General features: G+C 45.9%; 1 protein-coding gene across 2 annotated transcripts in view; it reads left to right on the plus strand.

Annotated features, from left to right (window-relative positions):
* The window catches only part of PARP8 (poly(ADP-ribose) polymerase family member 8), a 187,803-nt gene that overhangs the window by 116,993 nt on the left and 45,888 nt on the right, over positions 1–24,922 (plus strand). For both annotated transcript variants that reach the window (XM_081320533.1, XM_081320534.1), the window contains exons 10-11: positions 16,450–16,516; positions 17,612–17,737. In XM_081320533.1, the coding sequence (XP_081176659.1) occupies positions 16,450–16,516; positions 17,612–17,737 (193 nt within the window). The remainder of the gene's footprint in view (positions 1–16,449; positions 16,517–17,611; positions 17,738–24,922) is intronic.

Consider the following 24,922-nt stretch of genomic DNA (forward strand, 5'->3'; position numbering starts at 1 on the left):
TATGAGGAACCAGTTCTATTTTGTGCCCGCGAAATGAGCTGGATCTCAGCCAGACAGCATAGAAATGTAGGCGAGTCTGTTTATACAGGCCTTGATAGCTATAATTCCAGCTGGTGCTTCCTCCACAGGCTTCTCCTTGTTGTGGTGGTTGTTGTTTTCTGGTATCTGCTGTTTCTTCTACCTTTTTCTCCAACCCACACACATGCCCTTTTTACAGAGCAGCCTTTGCACTTACTGTAGCTATCCATGAATCTGCAGGGACTTAGACTCAGGAGTTGTAGCTTACTTACAGGAAGCTGGCGTTTTCCCTTCATCACACTCTCTTCCTATAAAATAATGAGACAAACAATTTCTAACTTCTGACCCTCCAGAAGGCCTTTTCTATTTTAATTTGTCTTCTTGGGAATGGTTGAGTCACGCAGGGGACTTTTAAGAACTTAGCGTATATTCTAACACTGCTGTTGGTTGCATATATATCTCAGAATAACAGAGTTGGAAGGGACATTGCCCCCTGTTTGGCTTTCTGCCTGACAAGAGTGGTTAATAAAAGCTTAAAAGCTCCACTGGTGTTTGTTTGTTTTGCTTCAAACATTACAAGCTAGCGTGTTTTTCTAAGGCCAGTGGAGCCATGAATTGTGGACAATAGCATGTTCCCCATTCGCAGTAAGAATTCTAAATTGATATTCCAAATTTTAGAATTTTCGTCTCCCAGAGTCACCCAGGCTGAGATGGGTGGCTAGAGAAATGAACTAAATAAGAATCAGGAAAGGGTTTTCTTCATTATTGTCCCTGAAGATGGCCTAACAGCTCTAGGGATCCTGGGAATATTATTTGAATGTTTTTGTGTAACGCTATCAGATAGAAAATAAGTAGGTCCTGGAGCTGAAGAGCTTTTGGAAAAACGTTAATGCATTTATTTGCCTTGATGATATCAGCTGTCTAAATTATTGTTTCTTTGTTTAAAAAAAACTTTCAGCTTTTCTCTTTTTTGAGCATTACAAGTCCTTGACTTACAACCACAATTGACCCCAAAATTTCTGTTGCTAAGCAACACAGTTGTTAAAAGAGTTTTGCCTCATTTTATCACCTTTCTTGCCACAGTTTTTAAGTGAATCACTCTAATTGCTAAGTTAGAAAAACAGTTGTTAAATTAATCTGGCTTCCCCATTGACTTTCTTTATCAGAAGGTCGCAAAAGGTGATCACGTGACCCGGGGACATTGCAATTGTCATAAATATGAATCAGTTTCCAAGTGTCTGAATTTTGATCACATGGCCATGGGGATGCTGCAGTGGTCGTAAGTGTGAAAAACAGCCATAAGTCCCTTTTTTCAGTGCCATAACTTTGAATGGTTACTAAACCAACGGTTGTAAGTAGAGGACTATCTTATTTGATGCAGGAGTGCCTTCCTGATCTTTACAGTTTTGCTTGCTTTTAAAGTGAATATTGGTATGAATGTATAGCCAGTACACAAATATTTTATTGATATCCCTCCATTCCAATAAGAGCCTAAGGAGATTTCCATAGGTTCTCTCCATATATTAACCCCACAATGATAGCCTGTGAAATAGTTTGGCTAAGAGAGAAAGTGGTCTAGGAGTCACATAAATCAAACCTATGTCTCTCTCCCACCCATGTCCTTTTCTTTAAACTTTACACCATCCTAGAAGAGAAGATGAAAAACAAAATAATAATCAGGGTGCTTATGTGAATGCAAGCTGTACTTTCCATTATACATAACTTTAGCTTGTTGTTAAATAGCGGGTTCTTTAGCGCAGGAATGAAGAGGTAGCTGAGTACAGGGAAACTCTTATTTTATTTCGTGCAGAATCTGTACTGAGCAAATGGCTGCAACTAGCCCCAATATATAGTCTAGCCCCTAGGCGGCAGCCAATAGGTTTGAAACAACCATTGCCACCTAGGGATAGCCAATTGTAGCTCTGGAGACTTGTAGTCTGGGTTGCTGGAGAGCCGTTAGCTGCTCCAGCAACCCACGTGGTATTACTTTGAGCCCAGTACATAACACCCCTCCCCTCTTAGATCAAACAATATTAACATAAGTTAGTCTCAATGCAATTATCAAGAGCCATACACTAAAATAAAAGTAATAGAACAAAAAAAAACCATGTAGGTTACAACGTGATTAAACAACGTCTGAATGAATAGGCTTCATGGATAGCATACTTACACAGTTAAAACATAGCACTAGTTTCTGTAGTATAGTGGCATACAGCAATACACAATATTAGAGTTCTTTATTTTACGACATAGTCAGCAAGATATGAAGGAGGCTTGTGTGCCCTAGGGGAACGACTCGGAGTCCCAGTGACTTTGTAGTCTACCAGCTTACCCAGTGGGCTGGGTAGACTTGTGTCCCTTTGTGCTCCTAAGTCAAAGGGATTAGATGCTCTCTGGCTGGCCTGTCCTTGTTGGTCCACCCGAGTCAGACTGATCAGCAGAGTAGGCGCAGCAGTTGCTGAAGTTCAGATTAGATGCTCTCTGGCTGACCTCTCCAGATTTGCCAACCCCAGAGTCAGACTGATCAGCCGAGTAGGCGCAGCGGTTACTGAAGTTCGGATGGCTTGCTCCATCAGGGGATCCATGTTGCATTCCAGGACTCCCCACTTCTCCCTCTGTTTCCACCTCAGTTATGAAGGAAAAGTCCTGAGAGTCCATGTGAGGACTGGCTTGGCCGCAGGTTTGAGGCCCTTGGGAAGGACTTATGATACAGTCCTCAATTAGTGGCTGTTCTGGAAACCATTTCCTGAGCTGATCAATGTGTCGTCTGACAACTCACCCTCCCTCCAACCCTACTTCATAAGACAGGGATCTGGATGCCTTGATAATTTGAGCAGGAACCCACAGATTCCCATGACCATAGTTCCTGGCCCAAACCCAATCACCCATTTGCAGCCCCCTTGGGGGTTTTGGTCGAGAGGCTTCTGCTGCCACTCTATCTGGATGCAACCTGTCCAGTTTAGTGATCAAACGCCTCCCCCAACATAGTTCTGCAGGTGTTGTGGCCCCGACCCCCGAGCCTGTCCTACCCGAGGAAGAGGACTCTGAGGATGATGGGGAGGAACTGGCAAGGCCTCCCTCTCCAGGACCCTCCCCTCTGGCAAGGCCTTCTTCTCCGGGGCCTTCCTCTCTGGCAAGGCCTCCTTCTCCGGGGCCCTCCTCTCTGGCAAGGCCTCTGTCTCCATCTGAAGGCCAACAGGAGCAGCCTGGGAGTAGCCAGGCTGGGAGCCAGGCTGGGACGGAGCTCGAGCAGCTGCAGCAGATACAGTCTAGCGAAGATGACTCATGTCTAGACCCCCGAGAAAGACGCAGGGCCAAGCGTTTACAGCAGTGTAGGAAGAATAGGAGGGCCAGGGATTAGCTGAGTCATTGAGCCACACCCCACTAGGTACAAAAGGGGGTATGACTGCTCTCAGAACTTTGTGACAAACAATAGTTTAAACTACTTCTGGTGACATCTTTGGAACTCTGCTTCTTGTTTGAAACCCTGGTTTGAATTCTTGGCAACACTTCTGTACATCTGCTTCTGAACTCTTTGTTTGGACGTTATCTCATTCCAGCAGACGCTTGAGGTAACGAGCCTATTTTGCTGCCAAGGCCTTATCTGAAGGCAATTAACTACAGCCTGTAGAATTAACCCTTGCTAGTCGTGCCTGCTTGTCTGTTTGTTTGTACTCCGGAGGGGGGAACAGAACAGCAGGACTTTTGCCTGTAGCAGTGCAGGGCGTAGAATGCTGGCAGAGTAGAAAATCTGACAATCTGTGATGCCAGTCACCTGTGACAATGCACTTGAATGATTCCTTCATTGTCCTCACCATGCGTTCAGCTTGACCATTAGAAGATGGATGAAAAGGTGCAGACATTGCATGTCTGATGAGATTAGCTCTAAGGAAGGCCTGAAATTCAGCAGCAGTGAATTGGGCCCCATTGTCTGAAACTAAGACATCTGGCAACCCATGTGTGGCAAAGAGTTTTCTCAGCACCTGGATGGTCCTAGCAGTAGTCATGTTAGGAACTGGAATTACTTCCAGCCATTTGGAGTGGCTATAGGGCGGTATATAAAAACGAATAAATAAAATAAATAAATAAATAAGGAAGAGCTGTCCCTGAAAGGGCCCAATGTAGTCTATGTGAATCCTAGACCATGGAGTGTGCATTTCCTCCCACCTGTGAATTGGAGCCTGTGGTATTTCAGGCCTAGACTGCTGACATGTATAACAACCATGGACTTGTGCCTCAATGTCCTTATCAAGGCCAGGCCACCAAAGGTAGCTTCTAGCTAACGCTTTCATTCTGACAATGCCTGGATGGCCTTCATGTAATGACTGTAAGACCCTGTCCCTTAGGGAAGTGGGAATTATGACTCTTATTTCCCTATAAAATGCACCCCTTGTGGGCAGATAACTCATGCCTTCTGACAAAATAATTTTGAAATTCAGAACCTGGGATTTTATCCAACCAGCCCATGTATACCCATGACAATACTCTACTAAGTATTTTATCTGTGGCAGTTTCAGCAGCAATGTCCCCCTGCATGGAGGAGAAATTCAGTTATGTCCTGTATGGACAGTATTCTAGCAGCTGGAGCGGATCTGGTTCCATTAGTGGCAGTGGTAGTCTGCTGAGGCCATCAGCATGGCCCATTTCTTTGCCCAGTTTGTGAATCAATTTAAAAGTGTATGCAGATAGAAAAATAGACCATCTCAGCATTCTTGGAGAAAGTATGTGGAGGTTTTTTTTGTCTGTTGTGAAAAGTCCCAACAGGGGTTTGTGATCTGTAAAGACCGTGAAGTCCCTGCCATATAAATAGTCATGGAATTTTTTTATTCCAGCAATGATTGCTAGGGCCTCTTTGTCAATCTCAGCATAGTTGCGCTCAGCAGAGGACAATGTCCTTGAGTAAAATACTATAGGAACCTGTGTTCCATTTTTTTCTATGTGGCTTAAAACTGTCCCCACCCCATAGGGAGATGCATCACATGCAAGACATACTGGTTTAGACTCTTTGTAGTGAGTTACAGTGGACTTTTCTGACAATAGTGCTTTTAATTCCTGGAAACTTTTGTCATGTAAGTTAGTCCATTTCCATGGAGCTTTCTTATCTAGAAGCCTGTTGAGGGGCCCTGCTAGTGCGGCCTTATGAGGTAGAAATGTGTGGTAGAATTTTAGGAGGCCCAAGAATGCCTGTAGCTCTCCTTTGGATTTGGGCCTAGGGGCCATTTTAATGGCTTTCACTTTAGAATCAGCAGCGTGAATGCCGTTAGCATCAATTTGGAAACCCAGGAATTATGTTGAAGAAACCCCAATACTACACTTGCTTTTTTTAATTTGAGCCCTACTTTGCGAAACCTCTGCAAAACATCCCTGAGCCTACTGGCTAACACTTCTGGGGATTCCCCTGCAATGAGAACATCATCAAAATAAGGGCGGATGCCCTGAATACCCTTAAGTGTATGCTCCATGATTCCCTGGAAAATGCCTGATGCAACACTGACTCCAAACTGTAAGTGTTTAACTTTGAAAGCCCCCCTGTGAGTCACAATTGTCTGAGCTGCCGCTGTGGCCTCATCAACCGGCAAATGCTGATAGGCCTGTGCTAAATCAAGTTTAGCAAAAATAGTACCCCCTTGCAAGGAGGCTAAAATGTGGTTGACCACTGGGACTGGGTAAGCGTGTTGCTTGAGGGCTTTATTTAGAGTGCATTTATAGTCAGCACAAATGTGAATTTCCCCATTGGCTTTAAATAGAGTGATGATAGGAGTTTCCCACTCCCCACCATCAACAGGCTGTAATACGCCCTGTTCTGCAAGCGTATCAATTTCTGAATCAATTTTATGTTTTAAGGCAAAGGGGACCCTACGAGGCTTAACCATGATTGGAACTACGTTGGGATCTAGCTTAAATGAGATAGGCGGGCCTGTGTATGTTCCTAGGGTTGAATCAAAAACATCTGCATAGTCCTCGCATACTGATGCGAGGTCTGCAGTTTGTGTCCAGTTTATACCAGTAATCTGAATACCTAAGGCATCAAACCAATCGAGTCCAATGAGACTCGTTCTCTGGCCCCCTACTACTAATACATCCAGGTGCCACAAAAACCCTTTAAATTTTACCATCAAAGTGGCTTCTCCCTTAACTTTACCGTAAGCATTTTGAAAATCAGTTAGGATTATATCTGAAGGTCTTAGTTTGGCCCAAATTTTACTGTGCCTACACACAAAGTTAAAAGTATCTTGAGACATAATTGAGACTGCAGAGCCAGAGTCCAATTCCATCTTACATGGAACTCCTTGTAGCAATGCCATGAGCTTAAGTTTGGGTTTGAGGGGGCATCGAGCCCCGGTGTGGCACACACCTCTATGGCTTCTGAAAAACCCCACACTAACTGGACCCTGGGCCCCAGTACCTCTCCTAGTTGGTTCTTCCGACTGGTGTTTGGGTGGCCGGTCTCTCTGTCGGGCTCTGCAAACCACTGCAATGTGGCCTGTCCTTCCGCAAGTTCTGCACGTGGCTGATCAGAATCTGCAATTGGTGCGAAAATGGTTGCCACCGCACCCCTTACATCTCGGTAAGAGAAGTGCCTTGTAACTGTCCTCTTGCTGCTGGCTGTTGCAGTGTTGCACGTTGGGTTGCTTCTGGAGTCTGTTGATTTCAGGTTCTTCTTCCTCGGAAGATTCGTTGGTGTGTTTGGCATCCTCAAGGTGGACCGTTTCTACAAACTTTGTCGTTTTGGTGTGCTGTACTGTTTGAACTGTGCCCCTGGTGGCTTTGTCGGCCATCACTTCATCTTGTGCTTCAGAAAACGTTAAGTTTGGTCTAGCAAAGAGTGTCTGCTGAAGCATTTGGTCCCGTAGGCTGCTGATGAGTCGGTCTCATAGTCGCTCTTCTAAATTCGAAAATTTGCAAAGGCATGTAGCCTGCCTCAGGCCTGCTATGAATTCCGAAGCCAATTCACCTGGTTGCTGCACACTTTGGTCGAACTTGAACCACCAAGCCATTTCCGGCATCTTGGGCTGGAAATGTCCATTTAGCCTCTTTTTGAGGTGTACGTAGGAGACCGCTTCAATCGGTGTCGGCGCAAAAAGGTTCTCGGCCAAATCAAAGGTTGCTGGGCCACATGCACAGAGTAGAGTTGCGTCCTTCAGCCCTTCTTCTGTGATCTGATTTGCCCTGAAGTAGTTCTCTACTTGGGACAAATAGGATGTCCATTCTTCTGGGTGCTTCACATTGAATTCTCAAAGTTTCCCAACCTTCGGTGTTCTTTCTTCGCTGGTTTCTGCGTTTCTTTCCGAATCCTGCTTTCTAGGCTCAGGGAATGAGTCCACTGAGCATGAGGTCGCTAGCATAGCTTGCTAGCCAACCTTGAGAGAGGGGGGGGGGGAGAAAATGCCTTTTCCCTCCAGCGTGCACTGCCTTCCCCTCGTAGACTTCAACTCTTTTTTAGTGAAGCAGGATCCCAACTTCGTCGCCAGTGTTAAATAGCGGGTTCTTTCGTGCAGGAATGAAGACGAGGTAGCTGAGTACAGGGAAACTCTTATTTTGTGCAGAATCTGTACTGAACAAATGGCTGCAACTAGCCCCAATATATAGTCTAGCCCCTAGGTGGCAGCCAATAGGTTTGAAACAACCATTGCCGCCTAAGGATAGCCAATTGTAGTGCTGGAGACTTGTAGTCTTGGTTGCTGGAGAGCCCTTAGCTGCTCCAGCAACCCACGTGGTATTACTTTGAGCCCAGTACATAACACTTGTGATGTCCAATATTTCTTACAAATCAGTAATACAATGATGTTGAAATATAGTGGGTACCTAAAAGTAAAATATTCTTTGAGCTCAATCGTAAGGAGCGTTGGAAGAGGAAGCTAGACAAAAACAGAACAGTGAAAATTATTGAAAGGGAAATATTGAAAGTGCAGTAAAAGTTACTGGATAACACTGGATGCAATTGGAAATGAAGACAATATAACATAGGGATTTTGCGGGCTTGGTATATTGGATGGCAGAAGAAGAGAAGAGAAGAGAGAAAAGAGGAGAATATTGATTGAGATCTAGGCCATGTGAAGTGTGGAAAATGCTTGAAGCCATGGACTGGATGGGTGATGGTGTCAGGTGTTCCTGAGAGAAGACGTTGTTCAGAGTTTGGGCAACATGAGAAGCAGCCTGAGTTAGCAGCAGGGCCTGGGCCATCTAGCTTAGATGAAGGCTTTCCAGGAACCAGCAACAGAGCTTTGCAAGAGATTTGCAGCAGTCAGAGAACATTAGAGATTTGCAAAAATGGACAGGGTGGCTTTATGCCAGATGGTATCAGGTCTTAGAATATCTTTGGCAGCAGGTTATACCCAAGAGATTTAAGTTTCCCAGTTTGTCTGAGCCCTGCTGCTTCCACCATTAGATATATCTGCCGGCACATGTGCTATTTTAGAGGCTAGAGATTTTGAAATTGGGAGCTGGGCAAACTGCTACATAGGAACATTAACATACAAGGCTAAAGAGTTTGTTTGATGCTTGGTCCATTGGTACAGTTCCAAGTTTCAAATGTAAATTGCTTTGTTTGTTTACTCTGATTTTTGGCCTTCTTATTGTAAAAGGGAAATGTATACCATTCAGAGTCCTTTTGGATTATAGTGGCCTATAAATCAAAGTAAGTAAATAAACTAAGTAACTACGTTCTGGAGATTTCAAGGCATGCACACATAGTTTTCCCAACAAAAACATGACTGCCTTTTTCCAAGACATATTCAGTTTCTCAGTCTAATCTGATATTCTCTGGTAGTCCATCTAAGTAAGATCTTTATAGACCTTCACTGAACTTGGAAGTTAATAAAGATTGACCCTGGTTAGTGCTTGGATGAAAATTCTATTGCAGTGAACTAGATCTGAAAACTAAAACAAGAATAAACTGTCCTTGAAGACAGCAACAGCAAATGGATGCTGTCAAGAAAACTACATGGATACAGTAATTAGAGAAGTCAAGCTTTTTCCAAGGATGTCTATTAGTGTATTGCCATGAGTCAGTTTGGAAATTGGTGATATAGATTTGACTAATCATTTTCATTTTTACTAAATAATTCACTTATGATGGTATATATTAAATTACTGCAAGTTAATGTATAACATTAGATCATCTGAGGCTGCAAGTAATTTGTGCAATTAGTACAGTATGATTACTTGAGGCAGAAATTAGGGTTAATCACTAGATATTCCAGCAAAAATTACTGTTTTCTTTGATACTGCTCCTTAACAACAACAACAAAACTTCAAAAAGGCTGCATATTATCATCTAGTATTTTCTTCTTATATGATTATTCCAGTTGCTGTTGTGGTGATTTGGATTGTAGCCAAGCAATTAAGAATGCAAATAATGCTTGTATACAAATATATTTATAAATATTAATACTGCAAGGGGGGAAAAGAATAGAGAAAGCTATAGTTCTCTATTAATAGCAACACATGGCATTAGAGATTCAGTAAACTGGGTCCAATTAAGGAACACTTTAAATATTTGCTGAGATAAAAGTCATTATAAGCCTTTTATAGGGGACTGTTCTTCACTCAGTTTTACATTTTGATAGGCTATTATTTTAATTTTAATAAACCAAATTTCAGTATCATAATTGGTTCTGTCACTTGATAAAATGATTCCTTCTGCTTTTAATAATTGTCATGCTTTAAAATTTTCTAAACCAGCTGTTGTAATTTACAGTAGCTAATTATACTAATACAAGTATTTTGAAATGTAACCCTGAAGGTTGTTTTTGTTTACATCAAGTGCTGCTTCAATGCTGAGCTTCTCTAAAAGTATCTAGCTATGATTTCCAAACAAAACCCCCTTGTATTAAAGACATCAGCTGTGTTATTTTGATAAATCCAACCTGTCTCTTGTTTTCATAATTTGGTGACTTTTTTCAAGGGATAAGAGTTCATTGTATTCACCATGGGCATGCATGTAGTTATATAAGATATATATGCCATCATTATATAACATTACTGCACAAAGATAGAAATTTGAAAAATACAATACTATTCAATGAGAGGTCTTCCATAACACCAGCTCTTTTAACCTTTTTCCTTTTAGAAACTTTATACTTTTCTAAAGCTTTATAATTTTCCCTAGCAGTATTAATACTTCATCACCACCAAAGGAAGACTCTTTTTCCCCCTTAAAAACAAACCAGGGGCTCTTTTTTTCTTACAGGCACACACCATAAATGGGGAATGAAATACTCATAAATGGGTAGCAAAATGTTTCTGCTTCAGATGGCCTGTTTTATAAATTATGCATTGCCTTTATGCATTGTTATCTCTCTTTCTGTATTCTCTGTTCTCTTTGCATTCATTTCTCCAACAGCTACATTAACTTTTCAGGCAATGTCCCTGCAAGTCAAACTCATTTATTGCCAAGTAAGGCTTGAATAAAATTCTACAAGGTCCATTGTCAGATATATCGGCTAGGCAGAAAAAGTGCAAACCTGCCAACTACTAAAAATGGCAGTCACCACATGTACCACCTTCCTGTTTTGTTTATTCAGTGAAAGAACATGAAATTGTTCCATTGTATAGAACCTGCATAATTTACATAACTAGCAGATGTTTTCATTTACCCCATAACTGTGGATTTTGGATTGTATCCAGTAACAAGGTTGAAATACAAAATTGTAAGATGTATAGATTATCCAGTCTGAGTTGGTCACCAGGCCTAGTGGTTTAGTCTTCTGAATGATGCATTCTAGTGAGAGGAGAGGTTCCCTGAGGGTGGGCTCCAGCATGAACCTAAAAGCTCAGAAGATTAAACCTCTGGTCCCGACGACTGACCCAGATTGTTTCCTACAACACTGTCCTAGGATACGTACATTTGCCCTCATTTGTACAAATCATTCCTGCCTAACTTGCCTTCACTGAATAGGCTGATTCACCTATCAAGCTGCTTTCTTTTTCTCAGTTGGTATTATATCATTTTTATCTCCAAGGGAATAAATACCCCCACCTCTCTTCCAAGCCCTATGATTCCCTGAAAACATGAAATAGTTTCTATCTTACAGAAATGTTCAGAGGATGGCAAGAAAAATGCAAAAAGGCCTAACCATTTCTTTCCTTCTCCACATCTTGCCAGGTCCAAAAAGCAAATTCCCTGTCCCCAGTTCCATGTTGGTAAAAAAGGAATTGTCTTGAAAAAGACTTTGGAGAAATACAAGCAGAAGTCTGCTTTATTCTGTATCAAACAAGATGCAGAATAAATGTTTTGTCCAAGTATGACGAGAATGGTATAATCAGCAAGACAAATAAAACTGTTTAGTGAAAAGAGGATCTGATACCAGTGAGAGAAGACAACAGCCAGTAAGGTGAATTGACAAATGAGCAGATTGGACAGTCCCATATGAAGTTCAGGTTAAAACATTACTGAAAAGCTTCTGTGCTTAATAGTGTTAGCAGCCATTAAAATCAGATAGAGGTAACAAGTTCTTCTACGTCATCATTTCTGCCTCTATTGAGCAAGACTTCCATAATTGGTGAGAATTGTCAACTACAGGTACTGCTCAACTTATGACCATTTGTTTAATAATCATTCAAAGTTACAACCATTGCAGTGTTCCTTTGGTCAAAATTTGGCTGTTTAGCAACTTTCATGTATTTTCGAAGGTTGTAGTATCCCGGAATCACTTAATTGCCATTTACAGTTTTTCCTGGGGCTTCTGACAAGCAAAAACAAGAGGAAAAGTTGGATTTGCTTAATGGTTATGCAAAAAAAAAATGTAAAATTTGGCACAGCTTACTTCATGATTGTGTCACTTAACGACAGAAGTACTGGCAGTTGTACTCCAGTTGTAAAGAGAGCATTACGTGTAGAGCAATTTCTAACAGGAGAACCATGGACCAGATTGGCTTCTGGTCCATGTAGGATAAATGTATCAGGACATTTCTATGGGCCATTCTTTCTTGTCCTTTGAACATATAACCTTGCCCTACCAAGATGGGAATCTGAACCTGGGTTAATGACATAATTAAGGAATTCAGTATTGTGATAGGACCAGTAATTCTCCTCCACAATAATGTAGTCAGATTTGAGGATATTGTGGACCACAAATTTCCTATTCATCTGAATTCCAGTTATGACTACAGTTTCAAACTACAACAATTTGCTTGGTTTGAATTGGACATATCATTGCAAATTATTCTCATCACTTGTTCTTAAGCTTATCCTACTTATAGAAACAGTGGTAAGAAGAGGAGGTATTGTTTTGTGAGCACTAAGATTGTGGGAATTGTAGTTTTCTCATGTAATTGAAATAGGTATGAAATTCAGCACCTGTCTGAATGGAGTCCAATTAAGCAACTCTATTCCAAATTAGTTCCAGAGGTTATTCATAGCCATCTAGAAGTATTGTGTTTATCACTGGAAAACATTGCTAGCATGGATGCTACAGATCTTTTTTATCCATTGTTATGACAATTCTAAGTGTTTTTCCCAATACATGATTTACCTTAATTGTAACTAGTACTTCATTCTGCTCATATAACAGCAGTGGGATAAGTTTAGAGGGCTTTATTTTATTTTATTTATTTATTTAGTTATATTTATATACCGCCCTTTCCCTGAGGACTCAGGGCGGTTTACAGGGAATTAAAAAATCCAACATACAAAAGTTAAAACCGGATTAAAAAATATTAAATTGACCCTGTACACAATTAAAACCCCAATTAAAATTTCTCCTCAGCCTTGGCCCGAGAGCTCAAAGAGCCAGGTCTTCAGGCCCCGGCGGAATGATCGGAGGTCGGGGGCAGTTCTCAGCTCCACCGGCAGCTGGTTCCAGAGGGCGGGCGCTCCCACTGAGAAGGCCCTATCCCTGGGTGTCACCCGCCGGCAATCTCTCACTGGCGGAACCCTGAGCAGACCCTCCCTGTGGGAGCGCACTGGACGAAGGGCATTTCATGCCGGCAGCAGGTGTTCCCTCAAGTAACCCGGACCCAGGCCATGTAGGGCTTTATAGGTAATAACCAGCACCTTGAATTTCACCCGGAGGGCAACCGGAAGCCAATGCAGCTCGCGGAGTAGAGGTGTTACATGGGAGTATCGGGAGACTCCCATTACAACTCGCGCGGCCGCATTCTGCACCAGTTGAAGCCTCCGTGTGGTCTTCAAGGGCAGCCCCATGTAGAGAGCGTTACAGTAGTCCAAGCGGGAGGTCACAAGCGCATGAGTAACTGTGCGTAGGGCGTCTCGGTCCAGATAGGGACGCAACTGGCGCACCAGGCGAACCTGTGCAAAAGCCCCCCTGGTCACGGCTCCTATATGGTCTTCAAAATTGAGCCGTGAATCCAGGAGAACGCCCAGGTTGCGAGCCCTATCAACGGGGGGTAACACCTCACCCCCCATCATTAAGGATGGAATAACTTGGTTAACCCGAGATGCCGATATGCACAGCCACTCAGTCTTGGCGGGATTGAGACGAAGCCTGTTTCTCCCCATCCAGACCCGAACCGCCTCCAGGCACCGGGACATCACGGAGAGGGCATCACTGGGTTGGTCCGGGGTGGAAAGAAAAAGTTGGGTATCATCAGCGTACTGGTGATACCCCACCCCAAAACCACGAATGATCTCGCCCAGCGGCTTCATATAGATGTTGAACAGGAGGGGCGAGAGAACCGACCCCTGAGGAACTCCACAAATGAGAGACCTCGGGGCGGATCTCTGCCCTCCTGTCAACACCGACTGCGAGCGGCCCTGGAGGTAGGAGGAGAACCACCGTAAAACGGTGCCTCCCACTCCCAGCCCCCTGAGACGCCGCAGTAGGATACCATGGTCGATGGTATCGAACGCCGCTGAGAGATCTAATAGGACCAGGACAGAGGAGCAACCCCTGTCCCTGGCCCTCCAGAGATCATTCACCAGCACGACCAATGCCGTCTCCGTACTGTATCCGGGCCTGAAGCCCGATTGGTACGGGTCCAGATAATCAGTTTCCTCCAGGAACAGAGGGAGCTGATGCGCCACCACACTCTCAACAACCTTCGCCAGAAAGCGAAGGTTGGAGACTGGACGATAGTTGTTTAAAACAGCTGGGTCCAAAGCAGGCTTCTTGAGAAGGGGTCTCACCACCGCCTCCTTCAAGGCGGCAGGAAAGACACCCTCCTTCAAAGAAGCAGTTATTACTGCATGGAACCAGCCTCGTGTTCCCTCCCGAGCCGCATAAGCTAGCCAGGAGGGGCACGGATCCAACAAACAGGTGGTGGTGCTCAGTCTCCCCATGATCCTGTCCACATCATCAGGGGAAACAGGGTCGAACTCAGTCCAGATAACGTGCTCAAGACTGCCTGATTCCTCCACCTCAGACTCTGCCCAGTCAGAGTCCAAGCCGGTCCGGATCCGAGCAATTTTGTCCGCCAGATGATGACTAAACTCCTCGGCTCGTCCCTGCAAGGGATCCTCTCTCACCTCCTGGTTAAGGAGGGAGCGAGTCACCCTAAACAGGGCGGCCGGGCGATTATCTGCGGACGCGATAAGGGCGGCAAAGTAGTTAGACTTCGCCGTCCTTATCGCCGCAAGATAAGACCTTATAAAGGTTCTTAACTGCAATCGGTCGGATTCGGATCGGCTGGACCTCCAACCGCTCTATAGACCTCGTCTCCGACGCTTCATCTCCCGGAGCTCCACAGAGAACCATGGGGCCCAGCGGGATCTGCGACGGGTCAGAGGTCGCATGGGTACAACGCAGTCGAGTGCCCTGGCGGCAGCCGTTTCCCAGGCCTCCACCAGAGCATCGACTGGGCTGTGGGTAAGGGTGATAGGTATAGGCCCAAGCGCCCTCTGGAACCGGTCCGGGTCCATTAGGCGCCTGGGACGGAACTACCTGGTCGGTTCCGCCGCCCAGCGGCGGGGGGTGGCATGACGGAAAACCAGCCTCAGGAGGTGATGATCTGTCCATGACAGAGGGGTGATGGACGGAGAGCCCCCTCCCAGATCATCCAACCACTGTCCAGACAGGAACACCAGGTCGAGAGTATGATCCCCCTCATGAGTCGGGCCCTCAATAACCTGGGTCAGGCCCATGGCTGTCATGGAGGCCATGAACTCCCGAGCTAACTCCGACGACCCTCCCAGTGATGGCAGGTTGAAGTCACCCAGGACTATAAGCCTGGGAAACTCCACCGCCAACCCTGAGAGGGTGTCGAGCAGCTCAGGCAGGGCTGTTGCCACACAGCTGGGCGCCAGGTATGTAAGCAACAAGCCCAACTGAACCCGAGGACCACACCTCAAGAGGAGGGATTCACTCCCGGCCATCTGGACAATGGTGGCCTCCCGGGGACACAAAGTCTCCCGAATAACCACTGCCACCCCACCACCCCTGCCCTGAGCCCGTGGCTGGTGCAGCACCCGGAAACCCGGCGGGCATAACTCGGAGAGAGGCACCCCTCCCTCCGAGCCCAGCCAAGTCTCCGTGATGCACGCTAGATCCGCACATTCCTCCTCGATCAGATCACGGATGAGGGGAGCTTTGTTAACTACGGATCTAGCGTTAAAATAGACCAACCTGAGCTCAGGGACCTGATCACCCTCATCCCCGGGTAAGAGGGTGCTAACCGGAGGGTCGGAGTGCGCCACCGCTCAGAGATAGCGGGGGCGCGATCCCAGATGTTGATATGGCCCTCCGCGCAAACACCTGCTGCCATACCCTATCGCCGTGGGGATTCGATGCCCCACCCCCACATTCCCAGCGCCAGCAGACACCTCCCCCGACCCCGTCCCGTCGGGACCTCTAACAGGTCCAGACTGAGTGCCGGTTACAGATTCCTTCCCCACCCTCCCCTTCCTCCCCCTCCCTAACCTCTTAAAATAACCGGCTAAGAATCTTATCAGGGGCCTCTTAGCGCGTCTTAACTCGAGGCCCCTGTCCAAGCCCAACCACCTCTCGGAGTCCCAAAGCTTGGACCCGTCATTAAGGGGAGTATGGAAACAGGCAACAGGTCGCGCCCATGAGGCAGGAACCGCCTTAAGGGCATACAAGTCCGCTTCGGAATAACGAAGGGTTTTTTTTGTTTTTTCAACAGCTTCTGGGAGCAATGAGGGTATGTCTCTAATGATATAGCAATATCATCAGAAGGGCAAGTAGAAAGGTTTTCAGTATTTGGAGATGGCTCAGCAGGAGTTTAGAGTGGAAAAAGAATGTTTTGCCTTGCAGAGACTTAATTTATACTTCCTCTTTTCTCTCTTTCTCCCCCCCCCCAAAAGAGCAAAGAGTGCCACTGAAAATATATAATTTTTCTCCCAAAGTTAAAACTATAATTGTGGAGTGTTCTGGGTATCTTTGAATGAGAAATGAAGCACTTTATGTTTCTTAGAGCCATGGATTGCCCAACTGTACCATACAATACAATTAATAATGACTTTTAAACAATATGTTTGCCCCTGTTTTTTCAACAATATCTTTTATTCTACAGTGCCCACCATTGATGTATTTCAGATCTCTACAAAGGAAAGATTTGGACTGGGGCATCAGCTAAAGAAGTAAGTTTTCCCAAAGAGAGACATAAATGTGTTATGCATAAGTATTTGTTTCTCATTGTGAGGTATTGTTTTTGGCTCCAGTATTTTATAGTGAATGCACTTTGAATTATTAACAACTCTAGCAATGTTTCTGATGACCCCAAAATGCATCAAAATTTACCATTTCATTTTTATAATGTATGTAAAAACGTTAACATTTTTTTTGCAGTTTCCTCACTTAAACAATAATTATATTTGAATATTACAATGCCTTGCATGACTGTAACAAATTGAAATAATTTGCTTTTTTATTTTCTCAGAATTTATGAATGAATATTTAAGGTCAATCTTATATATAAATGTTTTGGACATGAACAAACCCAAAAGCTAAATCAGCAATTCCTGAATTGCACAGTTGTATTTTTTAGAGTTGGTCTCTTGAAAAATTCAAGAAGCCAAGACTTTTAGGCCACTTTGAGATAAATTTATGAATTTTATGCTTTTGACAGAAAAAGAAAATCTGATGAATCCTGCCTTATTTATATATCTAATACAGGAACCCTGTTGCTTTTTGGAATGGAGATTTCAGATATTGTAACTGGGAGGATTTGAATAGAAATCTCTAGGGAATATCAGTATACTGATATTCTGCAGAATAGATGAGAAAGTGAAAAATCCATTCCTTATCATTTGTAAGAATGCTACCCATAGATTGCATTTAACAGCATGGAGGGTAAATTAAGGGTGATTAAATGGACTAAAATGCATGTTGCATCTTCCTTTCTGTATTTTTTTTTCAACTGTTGAGAGTTGCAGACAGTTTTGAGCATATAGTACATGTGTTAAAAGACATTCTGATATACTAGATGTTTATACTTGCTTCTATTATAAAAGCTAAAGATAGCAGTTACTAGGAAAGTATGAGTGAGAGCATTTCAGTTCAATCAACCAAATCCAGTTTGAAACAGAACATAGATTTCCAGGACTTGCGTTGTCAGTTTAGACTTAAATTTTCATTCTGGGTAAAGTATGCATGCACTAGATTGATTGATTGATTGATTGATTGTTCTGCACTGCCAGACTTCCCAGAGTAGTTGTTTGTTTCATATTTTGCAGAATTATGCAAACGTTTGTTACACAGCAATGGAAAAATGGCAAAGAAAAATCAAACAGTACGCACAACAAAAAATTCTCAGAAAAGAAAGTGAAATCTCCCCTGCACATCTTTTCTACATTGCGCAGGTAGGAGGAAGTGATAAAATACATACCTTATTGCTTTGATAAAAAAAAGAGAGAGTTTTGCTATAGGTTTTTGGTCAAATCTTGTCACATACTTTCAGCACAGGCTTCATGACTAACTTCATTTTTTTTCAACAAATGTGCAATTTTAAAAAATGGCCATGGGTCCTGCTAGTAATTAATTTTTTTGTTTTTCTTTTTGTTTTGCTCCCAAGGCATCCCTGGTGAAGAAAAGGAATATAGTCCAATTAGTCTATTGAATTTCTTGGGGGGGGAAAAACCATAACATAAATATGTGTTCATTTATGTCTGTGTGTCCCTGAATAGTTCACACTATCTAGAGATGTGACACATCAACTAAGGAGAAACATAGGTTTTGTCAGTTTATTTTTCATGGAATAAGTTCTGCAGATCCACATCATGCAATTTCCTTTTCTGGCCTTCAACCCACTGCCTTGCAGAGATCTATTAGTAGCACAATAAATATAGTAAGACACTTCAAAAAATACACTTATAATTTTTCAGTTACATCTTGTAAGATCTCACTGCTAGGGAGGTTGCTGATCTGCTTCGTTTCTTGATGGAGAAAATTCACAGAACCATGAAATAACTATTAAGCTGTGTTCCTGACATAGATTATTTGCATAATTGGTGAAGTACCTTGTCTTTGCTCTTTTGTTTGTTCTATTTAACAAATTATCATTTTAAAAAAAGACAGCTGTGTAATTTAATTGTTTAATGAACGGAATACCATCCAACTGAAATGCTGTTTTCAATTAATCAGGCAACCTATTCTTTTTTTTAAAAAAAAGATTTTTTTTTATAAAAAAAAGATAAACATTACTGCAGATAGAAAGTGTTCTTTTTAGAAGTTGCATCACTTCTGTTTTACAGAATTGAGAAAATTCTTTTCTGAGATCCTGCCTGCTACAAAGTAAATGTGTTTTTAGAACTACTATATTATCCATATGCTAATTTATAAGCATTTTTCCACTCATAAATTGATAGTCAGACAATGGGGAGGTGGCTGCTGGCGCTGGGAATGTGGGGGTGGGGCATCGAATCCCCACGGCGATAGGGTATGGCAGCAGGTGTTTGCGCGGAGGGTCATATCAACACCTGGGATCGCGCCCCCGCTATCTTCGAGCGGTGGCGCGCTCCGACCCCCCGGTTAGCACCCTCTTACCCGGGGATGAGGGTGATCAGGCCCCTGAGCTCAGGCTGGTCTATTTTAAAGCTAGATCCGTAGTTAATAAAGCTCCCCTCATCCGTGATCGGATCGAGGAGGAATGTGCGGATCTAGCGTGCATCACGGAAACTTGGCTGGGCTCGGAGGGAGGGGTGCCTCTCACCGAGTTATGCCCGCCGGGTTTCCAGGTGCTGCACCAGCCACGGGCTCAGGGCAGGGGTGGTGGGGTGGCAGTGGTTATTTGGGAGACATTGTGTCCCCGGGAGGCCACCATTGTCCAGATGGCCGGGAGTGAAACCCTCCCCTTGAGGTGTGGTCCTCGGGTTCAGTTGGGCTTGTTGCTTACATACCTGGCGCCCAGCTGTGTGGCAACAGCCCTGCCTGAGCTGCTCGACACCCTCGCAGGGTTGGCGGTGGAGTTCCCCAGGCTTGTAGTCCTGGGTGACTTCAACCTGCCATCACTGGGAGGGTCGTCGGAGTTAGCTCGGGAGTTCATGGCTTCCATGACAGCCATGGGCCTGACCCAGGTTATTGAGGGCCCGACTCATGAGGGGGGTCACACTCTCGACCTGGTGTTCCTGTCTGGACAGTGGTTGGATGATCTGGGAGGGGGTTCTCCGTCCATCACCCCTCTGTCATGGTCAGATCATTACCTCCTGAGGCTGGTTTTCCGTCATGCCATCCCCCGCCGCTGGGCGGCGGAGCCGACCAGGTGGTTCCGCCCCAGGCGCCTAATGAACCCAGATCGGTTCCAGAGGGCGCTTGGGCCTATACCTATCACCCTTACCCACAGCCCAGTCGATGCCCTGGTGGAGGCCTGGGAAACGGCAGCCACCAGGGCACTCGACTGCGTTGTACCCATGCGACCTCTGACCCGTCGCAGATCCCGTTGGGCCCCATAGTTCTCTGTGGAGCTCCGGGAGATGAAGCGGAGGAGACGAGGTCTAGAGAGCGGTTGGAGATCCAGCCGATCCGAATCCGACCGATTGCAGTTAAGAACCTTTATAAGGTCTTATCTTGCGGCGATAAGGACGGCGAAGTCTAACTACTTTGCCGCCCTTATCGCGTCCGCAGATAATCGCCCGGCCGCCCTGTTTAGGGTGACTCGCTCCCTCCTTAATCAGGAGGTGAGAGAGGATCCCTTGCAGGGACGAGCCGAGGAGTTTAGCCATCATCTGGCGGACAAATTCGCTCGGATCCGGACCGGCTTGGACTCTGACTGGGCAGAGTCTAATGTGGAGGAATCAGGCGGTCTTGAGCACGTTATCTGGAATGAGTTCGACCCTGTTTCCCCTGATGATGTGGACAGGATCATGGGGAGACTGAGCACCACCACTTGTTTGTTGGATCCATGCCCCTCCTGGCTAGCTTATGCGGCTCGGGAAGGTACACGAGGCTGGTTCCATGCAGTAATAACTGCTTCCTTGAAGGAGGGCGTCTTTCCTGCCGCCTTGAAGGAGGCGGTGGTGAGACCCCTTCTCAAGAAGCCTGCTTTGGACCCGGCTGTTTTAAACAACTACCGTCCAGTCTCCAACATTCGCTTTCTGGCGAAGGTTGTTGAGAGCGTGGTGGCGCATCAGCTCCCTCTGTTCCTGGAGGAAACTGATTATCTGGACCCGTACCAATCGGGCTTCAGGCCCGGACACAGCACGGAGACGGCATTGGTCGCGCTGGTGAATGATCTCTGGAGGGCTAGGGACAGGGGTTGCTCCTCTGTCCTGGTCCTATTAGATCTCTCAGCGGCGTTCGATACCATCGACCATGGTATCCTACTGCGGCGTCTCAGGGGGCTGGGAGTGGGAGGCACCGTTCTACGGTGGTTCTCCTCCTACCTCCAGGGCCGCTCGCAGTCGGTGTTGACAGGAGGGCAGAGATCCGCCCCGAGGTCTCTCATTTGTGGAGTTCCTCAGGGGTCGGTTCTCTCGCCTCTCCTGTTCAACATCTATATGAAGCCGCTGGGCGAGATCATTCGTGGTTTTGGGGTGGGGTATCATCAGTACGCTGATGATACCCAACTTTTTCTTTCCACCCCGAACCAACCCAGTGATGCCCTCTCCGTGATGTCCCGGTGCCTGGAGGCGGTTCGGGTCTGGATGGGGAGAAACAGGCTCCGTCTCAATCCCGCCAAGACTGAGTGGCTGTGCATATCGGCATCTCGGGTTAACCAAGTTATTCCATCCTTAATGATGGGGGGTGAGGTGTTACCCCCCATCGATAGGGCTCGCAACTTGGGCGTCCTCCTGGATTCACGGCTCAATTTCAAAGACCATATTGGAGCCGTGACCAGGGGGGCTTTTGCTCAGGTTCGCCTGGTGCGCCAGTTGCGTCCCTATCTGGACCGAGACGCCCTACGCACAGTTACTCACGCGCTTGTGACCTCCCGTTTGGACTACTGTAACGCTCTCTACATGGGGCTGCCCTTGAAGACCACTCGGAGGCTTCAACTGGTGCAGAATGCGGCCGCGCGAGTTGTAATGGGGGTTTCCCGATACTCCCATGTAACACCTCTACTCCGTGAGCTGCATTGGCTTCCGGTTGCCCTCCGGGTGAAATTCAAGGTGCTGGTTATCACCTATAAAGCCCTACATGGCCTGGGTCCGGGATATCTGAGGGAACACCTGCTGCCGGCATCAAACGCCCTTCGCCCAGTGCGCTCCCACAGGGAGGGTCTGCTCAGGGTCCCGCCGGTAAGAGATTGCCGGCGGGTGACACCCAGGGATAGGGCCTTCTCGGTGGGAGCGCCTGCCCTCTGGAACCAGCTGCCGGTGGAGCTGAGAACTGCCCCCGACCTCCGATCATTCCGCCGGGGCCTGAAGACCTGGCTCTTCGAGCTCTCGGGCCCAGACTGAGGAGAAATTTTTAATTTGGGGTTCTTTTTAACTGACTACAGGGTCAATTTAATATTTTTAATTTGGTTCTTAATTTTTGTATTTTGGATTTTTAATTCCCTGTAAACCGCCCTGAGTCCTCAGGGAATAGGGCGGTATATAAATATAACTAAATAAATAAAGAAATAAAATAATGTTATTTGGAATCCTCAGTGACTCTTCTTCCCACAACAGAATCACTAAAATGGTCAAATTAACCTATCAGTGGTTCTACAACACACAGACATATTGATGCAGTTTAAAAAGGCTTACTACTTTGAGACTATAGAGCCGTACATACTTTCTCTAGGACTTTGATTTCCTATGAGTCTTTGTGTTACCAAATTATTGACAAAAAATCACACTATCATTAGCTTCTTCTCTGCTGGCTAGAAAAGCAGCCACTGCAGTCAATCACTATTTGAGAGATATGTTTCAGTGGTAGCAATCCCTGACAGCAAGAATGTGTCAATCTCCCAACTGCAATATATAACCCATAAAAGTAGAGTTTCATAGTCTTATACAGTAGAGCCAATGTTTCAATAGCAATTTTAGAAAACAGGCATTGAACAAAATAATCAATATAACTTAAAAAAAGAGATTTGAGCAGATAGAACTTTTTTCTGTTGTCTGTTCTACTATCATTGATTTTTAAAAAAAGAGATGAGTTATTGGTTTGACTTAGGAGGACTACATCATTTCTATTATTTAATAAATTAGTTTAAGTAATAAATTGTAGTTGGAGACTTGGCAAGTACTCACTATCAAATATTTGAGAGCTAATTTGGTGTAGTGGTTAAGGTACTAAACTAGAAACTGGGAGACCATGAGTTCTAATCATACCTTTGGTTTGAAGTCAACTGAGTGACTTCGGGCCAGTTACTGTCTTGTCAGTTCAAGGAATAAGGTAATGACAAACCACTTCCAAATATCTTGCCAAGAAAACTGCAGGGAATACTCCAGGTGGCCATTGAAAGTTAACACTGACTTGAAGACTCATACACATGTGTATGCACACACATGTGCACACAAAGACACACACAAATATTTAAACAATTGCAAGTTATATACCGTATTTTTCGGACCATAAGACACACTTTTCCCCCCCCCAAAAGTGGGGGGGAAACGAGGGTGCGTCTAATGGTCCGAAGGTGATCCCTATGGCCAGCCCCAACCTCCGCAAGTGGAAAGCAAGGGAGATTGCCAGGAGCACGAATCGGCATGTGCTGAGAAACGCCGATCTCAAGCTCCTGCAATCTCCCTCGCTCCGTTTCAGCTTCTCTTGCTACAAGAGAAAGCAGGCTGAAACAGAGCGAGGGAGATTGCCAGGAATGCGAATCGGCCGATCTCGTGCTGCTGCAATCTCCCTCACTCCGTTTCAGCTTGTTTTCTGCAAGAGAAAGCCAGGTCGCAGGGCCACCTCCGCGGGTACTGCTCTAACGCGGAGAGGGAGAGGCCAGTCCCCAAGTATCATTGATAGGTCTTCTCCAACTTTCCTCCGGTGCTTCATGAAGAGTTAAGTGGGCGTCAGGTTTCTTGGTAAAAATGGATTTGGAAGGAAGGAAGGAAAGAAATGACAATGGGAAGGAGGGAATGAGGAAAGAACAAAGAGGGAGGGAAGGAAGAAAGAAAGGAAGGAAAGAAGGAAGGGACAATGGAAGAGGGAGGGAGAGAGAGAAATAGAGAGAGAGAGAGAGGGAGAGAGAGAAGGAGAAAGGGAGGGAGGGAGAGAAAGAGGGAGAGAGAGAGAAGGAGAAAGAATGGGAGGGAAATAGAGGGAGAGGGAGAAAGGGAGAAAGAGGGAAAGAGAAAAATAGGGAGAGGGAGAGGGAGAGAAAGGGAGAGAGAGAGAGGGAGAGAGAGGAGAGAGAAAGAGGGAGGGGGGGAGAGGGAGAGAAAGAGAAGGTGAGAGAGAAATTAAATTCGTAACATGATTGTTAAGTGAATCTGGTTTCCCCACTAACTTTGCTTGTCAGAAGGTTGCAAAAGGCGATCACATGACCCTGGAACAGTGTGACCATCATAAATATGAATCGATTGCCAAGCATCCAAATGTAAATCACATGACCCTGGGGATGCTGCAACGGTCATAAGTGTGAAAATGGTCATAAGTCACTTTTTTCAGTGCCGTCGTAACTTTGAACAGTCACTAAGTGAATTGTTGTAAGTCGAGGACTACCTGTACTTTATCATTTTTTTTCCTTTTTTGGGGGGGGCAAGTTTTTGACACCTTGCTGGGCGACTGGTGGTACTCGGACATTGCCTTGTCCTAAAAGTGGTACAATGGATGAAAAGGTTGAAAAGCCCTGTTTTAGTATACCACAGGTCGGCAACCTGCGGCTCCGGAGCCGCATGCGGCTCTTTGAGCCGTCTCTTGCGGCTCCCAGCCGCCCGGTGCGCGCGCACCTCTTCCAACGGGCAGTGGTGCGCGCGCACCTCTCCAAATGGAGAGTGGCACCGCCCGTTTGGAGAGGTGCACGCGCACCTCCCCGAATGGGCGGAGGTGCGCGCGCACCTCCCCAAACCTTTGGAGAGGTGCGCGCGTACCTCCGCGCGAATGGGCAGCGGTGCCGCTCTTTGAGGAAGCTGCTGCGGCCCGTCTACGAAGCTGCCGCTTTCGGCAGCTTCGCAGACGGGGCGCGGCAGCTTCCTCAAAGAGCGGCGCCCCTGCCCATTCCGAGAGGTGCGCGCGCACCTCTCCGAATGACCGGAGGTGCGCGCGTACCTCCGCGCGAATGGGCAGCGGTGCCGCTCTTTCAGGAAGCTGCCGTGGCCCGTCTGTGAAGCTGCCGAAAGCGGCAGCTTAGCAGACGGGCCGCGGCAGCTTCCTCAAAGAGCGGCGCCCCTGCCCATTCCGAGAGGTGCGCGCGCACCTCTCCGAACGACCGGAGGTGCGCGCGTACCTCCGCGCGAATGGGCAGCGGTGCCGCTCTTTGAGGAAGCTGCCGCTTTCGGCAGCTTCCTCAAAGAGCGGCGCCGCTGCCCCTTCGCACGGAGGTACGCGCGCACCTCCCCAAAGGTTTGGGGAGGTGCGCGCACAACTCCGGTCGTTCGGAGAGGTGCGCGTGCACCTCTCGGAATGGGCAGCGGTGCCGCTCTTTCAGGAAGCTGCCGTGGCCCGTCTGTGAAGCT

Source organism: Vipera berus (assembly GCF_964194415.1).
Source record: "Vipera berus genome assembly, chromosome: 2".
Classification (NCBI taxonomy): domain Eukaryota; kingdom Metazoa; phylum Chordata; class Lepidosauria; order Squamata; family Viperidae; genus Vipera; species Vipera berus.